Source organism: Meriones unguiculatus, chromosome 19 (genome assembly GCF_030254825.1).
Source record: "Meriones unguiculatus strain TT.TT164.6M chromosome 19, Bangor_MerUng_6.1, whole genome shotgun sequence".
NCBI lineage: Eukaryota > Metazoa > Chordata > Mammalia > Rodentia > Muridae > Meriones > Meriones unguiculatus.
In genome coordinates, this window is record NC_083366.1 from 40,713,521 (window position 1) to 40,720,387 (window position 6,867).

The 6,867-nt window shown below is 51.4% G+C and overlaps 2 protein-coding genes across 2 annotated transcripts; one reads left to right on the top strand and one right to left on the bottom strand.

The window, feature by feature from the left end:
* Positions 1–1,021: 1,021 nt before the first annotated feature.
* On the bottom strand, positions 1,022–2,554 carry LOC110553098 (histone H3.1). Its single transcript, XM_060372459.1, has 2 exons — positions 2,197–2,554; positions 1,022–1,396 (listed from the first exon to the last, which is right to left on the bottom strand). The coding sequence occupies exons 1-2, from the start codon at positions 2,520–2,522 to the stop codon at positions 1,066–1,068; spliced, it is 657 nt and encodes a 218-aa protein (XP_060228442.1). The 5' UTR covers positions 2,523–2,554; the 3' UTR covers positions 1,022–1,065.
* A 1,242-nt stretch (positions 2,555–3,796) lies between these two features.
* Positions 3,797–5,778, top strand: H1-1 (H1.1 linker histone, cluster member). Its single transcript, XM_060372458.1, has 2 exons — positions 3,797–4,732; positions 5,441–5,778. The coding sequence occupies exon 1, from the start codon at positions 3,835–3,837 to the stop codon at positions 4,468–4,470; it is 636 nt and encodes a 211-aa protein (XP_060228441.1). The 5' UTR covers positions 3,797–3,834; the 3' UTR covers positions 4,471–4,732; positions 5,441–5,778.
* The last annotated feature ends 1,089 nt before the right edge of the window (positions 5,779–6,867 follow it).

Sequence of the window (6,867 nt, forward strand, 5' to 3'; positions counted from 1 at the left end):
TACTTGACCACCCTTACTGCTCATGAGAATTTAGTGTTCTCTACTGGCCTCAAAGAGCAGCTAGCACATGATATAATACCAAACAAACAGCTCCTGAAGGAATTTAGAAATGGGTAAAATGACCACTAAGACACTTTTGTTGTTGTTCCTATGTCGTCTCTATTCCTGAAACCTTACAGGATGAAAGTATGAAGCCATGCTCAATAAGTCACTGTTCCCCCAGAAATTCGTGGTTGAGTAACAGGTATCCCAAATCAGGGAGCGAGACTCAGCTATAGCTAACAGAGATAAGCTGAGGTTCAAATTTGTCACTTATGACAGTGATGCCTAAAGTAAAAACAACCAAAAGAAACATATAACCATGAAAGAAAGCAAAAGGTGCTGACAAGCTGGGCGTGGTGATAAACTGTAATCCTAGCCCTTGGGAGGTGAAGGGTTGTCTGGGCCAGCCCAGGAAAAGCTGTTTTCCCGCCAGTCAGTCATTAAGTCCACATCCCACACACTCGTGTTCTGAAACTTATACTGCTTGACCCCAAAATTATGGTAGATACTCACTAAAACAGACACACACACACACACACAAACCCGAAGGAAAAAGTACAGGACGCCATTCAGAGAGCACGCCTGCCACATGAAGGTGGAAAGGGGAGTGAAATGAGCTGGATTTACACCATCAAATCCCTCCTACTGTACAATGCAGCTTCTCTCAGGTGTGTGACTACCATAGCTAATTTAGGGACATTCTGAGGGAAAGGAGAGCAATCTAATTTCACAGGATCGCTAGGATTAGAGGCCTTTTATCTCCTACACCTGAACTGAATCCGCCCTGGATTCCACCTACTCTAAGGTGAAAGCTGGATAGTGGAGGATGCAAACTTGAAGCCCTCGATACAGCGGACCTTACTAAAGCAGAGTGTACTCACACTAAGACTTTCTTGCCCACGTTCCAGCCTGTCTCCCGGGATGCGGTACAGAGAGCCGCGCGGCGCAGCATTACAACCTTTTTAAGAGGAGGTGGGCGGCCCTGAGAAGGGCCTTTGGGGGAGGAACTGGGAAGCGGGCAGCTCAGCCGCCGAAGCCGTAGAGCGTGCGGCCCTGGCGCTTGAGCGCGTAGACCACGTCCATGGCGGTGACGGTCTTGCGCTTGGCGTGCTCCGTGTAGGTGACGGCGTCGCGGATCACGTTCTCCAGGAACACCTTCAGCACCCCGCGGGTCTCCTCGTAGATGAGGCCGGAGATGCGCTTCACGCCTCCGCGCCGGGCCAGGCGGCGGATGGCGGGCTTGGTGATGCCCTGGATGTTGTCGCGCAGCACCTTGCGGTGGCGCTTGGCGCCGCCTTTGCCCAGGCCCTTCCCGCCCTTGCCGCGACCAGACATGACTTCAGGCAAAGTGAAAAGAGAGTAAGGAGCCCCGGGTGAGCCTCGTCCTTATATAGCCGCCTCGCCTCGGCTCCCCACCCCCAACAGAACGCGAGAACCCGGAGCCCGCCGGCGGGAGAGTGACGTCACAAACCCCGCCCCTAAGCCGCGCTCCGGGAGAACCAAGAGCCCGCCGGCGGGAAACTGACGTCATCGGCCTGCCCTAAGCCCGTCCTGAGAGAAGGAAAAGCCCGCCGGCGGGAAAGTGACGCCCCCAGAGAACCGAAAACCCGCCGGCGGGAAAAGTAAAGACACAGACTCCCTCCCTTAAGTTTTGCATAATTTGGTTTCGGGATAAGTGCATTGGACTGCGTTTTAAATACGTGTTCAAGGGAAGTTTTCACATACTCGATCAGTAGAAAGTGAAAGACAGAACACTAAAAACGGCAGACAGTACACATGGAGGACGGAGCAGGCCTGTAGTTAGGAATGGAGGGGGACGTTTGCACTGCCCGTTTCCTAGAGCTACCGACCGGGGGCGGGGGGGAGGACAAATGGCTTTTAAACCTGGATACCATATACTTAGCTTCTCTATACAGCACTTACATCCCTTACATGTGTACCTGGCTTAGCTCGATTGGGAAAAACTTTGTGATTCATAGGGGGAAGAGAAGTCAGGTATCACAGCAATTTTGTATGAAATTGTGGGTGGCTCTGAAAAGAGCCTTTTGCAGCAATGAGCGGATGGGAAATTACGCCCTCTCGCCGCGGATGCGGCGGGCCAGCTGGATGTCCTTGGGCATGATGGTGACCCTCTTGGCGTGGATGGCGCACAGGTTGGTGTCCTCGAACAGGCCCACCAGGTAGGCCTCACAGGCCTCCTGCAGCGCCATGACGGCCGAGCTCTGGAAGCGCAGGTCGGTCTTGAAGTCCTGCGCGATCTCGCGCACCAGGCGCTGGAACGGCAGCTTGCGGATCAGCAGCTCCGTGGACTTCTGGTAGCGCCGGATCTCGCGCAGCGCCACGGTGCCGGGCCGGTAGCGGTGCGGCTTCTTCACGCCGCCCGTGGCCGGCGCGCTCTTGCGGGCAGCCTTGGTGGCCAACTGCTTGCGCGGGGCCTTGCCGCCGGTGGACTTGCGGGCCGTCTGCTTCGTACGAGCCATGACAAAAAGCAAGAAAGCAAAGCAAAGCTTTACTACCTAGAACAAATCCGAAGGTTCTGCGCGCGGAGCTAATATTTATAGGACACAAAGAATTGTGATTGGCTGGAAATAGTCCACCTGTGACGTCACAAACTCTGATTGGTTTGTATTTTAAAACCGCAGTTTCACGGCTTCTGGGGCTAAGGTAGTCTGAGGACGGCGTCTCCTGCGTGTGTGTGTGCTTTTGAGGAAAGACGGAATAAAATTCCTGTGACCATTAACTTCTCCAACACTTCTGCTTGCTGCCCAACCCTTGGCATCTTGGCTTTGCTGCCGCGGAAGCACAGAGAACAAACTCGCCTTCTCGAGCACTGCGACGTTGGCTGCTGTTCTTTTGCCTTGAAAGGCGGCAGGCCAGAGTCTGTCCTCTGATTGGTTTCCTGTGCTTTCGTAAACAACCAGTAAAAATGAAGATCTAGAATCCCTCATTTGCGTGGAGAGACTCCATTGCCTTGCAAGCTGCACTAAAAAGCAACAGGGCGAGGAGTACAGAAGTCTGACGTAGGTCTCTGGGGATTTCGTCATTAGCTGAATTTGTTCGGATGCTTTGAGTTCTTGGACTTGCTTTTTAACTTAATTCCCCTCCAACTTGAACATTCCAAGCACTCTTGGCCAGGATCTAGATTAAAAACAACCAAACGGCTGTGACAGATTAAGATTACACTTTAAATTTTTTTTCTTTATTGGATATCATGCCAGGGCTTTTCAGTCGGGCAGTAACAGGTGCTTCCTATTTGGAGATTCCGGTACGCAACGCGGAATCGCCGTAGGAAAGCGATGCTCTTAGGACCCTTCAAAACTCCCTTCGCTAAAAGGGTAAAAGCTCTTCGGCTCCACCCAGCGCCGACACCCTAACGAGTGTTAACTGCTCGGGTTTGACTGCCTGAAGTACTTCTGTGAGGAGGCGGCGGGAGAGCGCGGCGTGTCTGTGGGGCGCGTGCCATTCCCGCCTCACGCAGCCGGCCGGCCGGGGAGGTTTCCCGCGCGCGGAGGCGGCGCGACAGCGCCCGGGGGCACAGAGCGAGCTCAGGCTCTGAGGGCTCCGGCGGGCGGGCGCGCCCGGGCCCCTGGAGGCGGGGCTTGAGGCGCCAGGGGGCGGACCTTAGTGCGCGCCCGGGCCCCGGGAGGCGGGGCCTGAGGCGCCAAGGGGGCGGGCCCTAGCGCGCACCAATCAGGGCGCGGCCCTCCTCTATAAATACGCCGCGCGGGCGCGCCGCCTGCCTACTCCTCTTCTTCGATTTGGTGTCACCTGCCTCTCCTCCCCTCAGCTGCAATGTCCGAGACGCCGCCGGTCTCTCAGGCTGCTTCTGCCGCCCCCGAGAAGCCCGCATCCGCCAAGAAGACCAAGAAGCCCGCCAAGTCCGCGGCGCCTAAGAAGAAGCCCGCGGGCCCGTCGGTGTCCGAACTCATCGTGCAGGCTGTCTCCTCCTCCAAGGAGCGCAGCGGCGTGTCCCTGCCCGCCCTCAAGAAGGCCCTCGCTGCGGGCGGCTACGACGTGGAGAAGAACAACAGCCGCATCAAGTTGGGGCTCAAGAGCCTGGTGAGCAAGGGCACCCTGGTGCAGACCAAGGGCACCGGCGCTGCTGGCTCCTTCAAGCTCAACAAGAAGGCGGAGGCCAAGACCACCAAGGTGTCCGTGAAGGCTAAGGCTTCGGCGTCCACCAAGAAGCCCAAGAAGACTGCTGGGGCCGCAGCCAAGAAGGCTGTCAAGACTCCCAAGAAGCCTAAGAAGCCCGCCGTCGCCAAGAAGCCTTCCAAGAGCCCGAAGAAGCCCAAGGTGGTGAAGGCTAAGAAGGTGACCAAGAGCCCGGCCAAGGCCAAGGCAGTGAAGCCCAAGGCTGCCAAAGCGAAGGTGACCAAGCCCAAGACCGCAACTAAGCCCAAGAAGGCGGCACCCAAGAAAAAGTGAACAGTTCGGTTGGAGGCTTCTTCCAGTAACCCAACGGCTCTTTTCAGAGCCACCTACCCAACTATAAGAGCTTGGCACTGATAGCCCCGCAGCCGGGCTACCTGGTACAGACCAGCTGCTGGTGCTATGGAGTTTGAGTACACCTGGGACCCCTAGGGTAGTGAGGTGTGTCCCCCCAGCAAACTGACAGCATAGCACCGGCTCGACCTCAAGCCTGTTCAACGGCGGTTCTGTGCCGTGCGGCCCAAGGTAGCATTCGCAGGTGTGCGGAGAGAAGAGTTTTACCTGGGGGTGGGGGGTTCTAAGGTGAGCTTCATTAGTGGGCCGAGCGTCCTGGCCTCCAGGTGTGGATCATCTAACCTTAGCTTTCTCGGGATGGGGGTCCTGGGCTGGGTGGTCCTTCTCCCAGGTAAGTGGCCGAGGACACAGGTCCCTAAGCGGTGCCTTTTGTGCGCTGCTGCACTGAGCATACGGAATATGGTCAGGACAAAGTTTGAACGCTTTTTTTTTTGGGGGGGGGGGGGTTTACGAATAGGATTGCTGGGTGCTTGAAGGCTCGGTGTTGGAAGGGAAGGGCCGAGCATGGTATTTGAGCTCTTAATTGGCACATCTCCCACGTAGTACTGAGAACTGTTCACCGTTCACCAAAAGGCACTTTGAAGACTGTAGATTTCGCTGCGTAGCCACTATTTGTCTTTGGACTGCTGCCTCCCCTACTCTGCCCTGGGTGGGTGCCCTTCTGTTGGAGGTTGGGGACACAACTTGAAATTGGTTCTCTTCCACTATTTGGGGCCAAGTCATCCACCAGGCTTGCTGGCAAGTCCCTCTTAACTCTTCCCAGCCGTCTTTCCGGCCCTGAGTTTAGTTTTTTGTCTGTTTGTTGATTTTTAATGTATTTGACTAATGATTGCTAAAGATGTTAATACACGGAGAAGTGTGCACATTTAGACATCTTGTTTTTCTTCTTCAGCAGAACTTCAGAAAGTCAAGCGTCCACGACCTGTCACAAGTACATGGGAGGACAAACCTAAAGGATCCTGAATTTATGTCAGTCTTGGCTACACAGCTATAGGGTGTCTTAAAACAAATTAAGGGATAGTTTGGTTGATTGGTTGTTTTGGTTTTGATTTTTGAGAAAGGGGTTTCTCTGTGTAGCCTTGGCTATCCTGGACTCACCTTGTAGATCAGGCTGGCCTGGTACTTAAAAAGATCCACCTGCCTCTGCCTCCCAGAGTGCTGGGTTAACAGGTGTGTGCCATAGCGCCTGGCTTGGTTTTGTTGTAAACCGTAAAAGTTGGGATTTTGTTTTGTTTTTTATAAATAAAAAGGTTTCACATGAGCTATTTTGGTCTTTTTGTTAATCTGTTGGTAAGCACTAAACTGAACATGATGCAACAAATAAGACTCCATCCATATTGCTAATTATAAAGTGTATTTTACAAATCTTAGTAAATGACTTATTCTAAGAACAGTTCAACTTCCAGAAGTGTGTCAGTTTCAGCTTCTCTTCACTGTGGACTCAATATTTTTGCAGTCTGAAGTACATCCTTCAGTTATTTTTAATGCAAATTACCTTGGCCACTAGCATCTACTTTTTTTTTTTTTAATCTTTGTTGGCTTTAGAAATTGCTTGCTTGTGTTTCTTGTATTTTCAGTGCTCTGTCTTCTTGTTCCATTATAGGTTTTGTTTGTTTTGGATGTTTATTCTCATGTGTGTTAGTGTTTTTCCCATATGTATGTGTGTTAGTGTTTTTCCCATATGTATGTGTGTGTATTGTGTACATGCTCTGGAAGTGGAGTTACAGATGGTTGTGAGCTACCATGTAGGTGCAAGTAACAACCATGCAGGATTCTCTGCAAAAAGTGTTCTCAACCACTGAGCTATCTCTTCTGTTGCCTCCATTGCGGTTTTCAGTGTAGTGTAAATGATATTTTTTTTAACCACCAGCATTGAACACAATGTTCTTTTTTCTTTCCTTCCTTTCTTCCTCTCTTTCTTTTTCTTTTTTCTCTTTCTTTCCTTTTTCTCTCTTTCTCTTTTTCCTCTCTCTTTGCTTCTTTCTTTTTTCTTTTTCTTTCTCCTTTCTCTTTTCTTTTTTCTCTCTTTCTTTCTGTTTCTTTCTTCTTTCTTTCTCTCTTTTTCCCTTTTCTCCTTTCTCTTTCCTTTCTTTCTCTCTTTCTCTCTTTTTCTTTCTCTCTCTCTTCTTTCTCTTTCTTTCTCTCTTTCTCTCTATCTTTCTCTTTCTTTCTCTTTTTCTTTCTTTCTCTCTTTCTCTCTCTTTCTCTTTCTTTCTCTCTTCTTTCTCTCTCTTTTCTTTCTTTCTTTCTTTCTTTCTTTCTTTCTTTCTTTCTTTTCCTCTCATTCATTTCTTTCTTGACACTTTCTCTGTGTAGCCT

Bases quoted from the DNA above. Each gene is read 5' to 3' on its own strand.
- LOC110553098 (XM_060372459.1), bottom strand. From the start codon at position 2,522: ATGGCTCGTACGAAGCAGACGGCCCGCAAGTCCACCGGCGGCAAGGCC. The intron at 1,397-2,196 runs CCTGTGCGCCAT...TCCTTACTCTCT, and splicing joins GGCCTGTTCGAGGACACCAA to TTTCACTTTGCCTGAAGTCA.
- H1-1 (XM_060372458.1), top strand. From the start codon at position 3,835: ATGTCCGAGACGCCGCCGGTCTCTCAGGCTGCTTCTGCCGCCCCCGAG.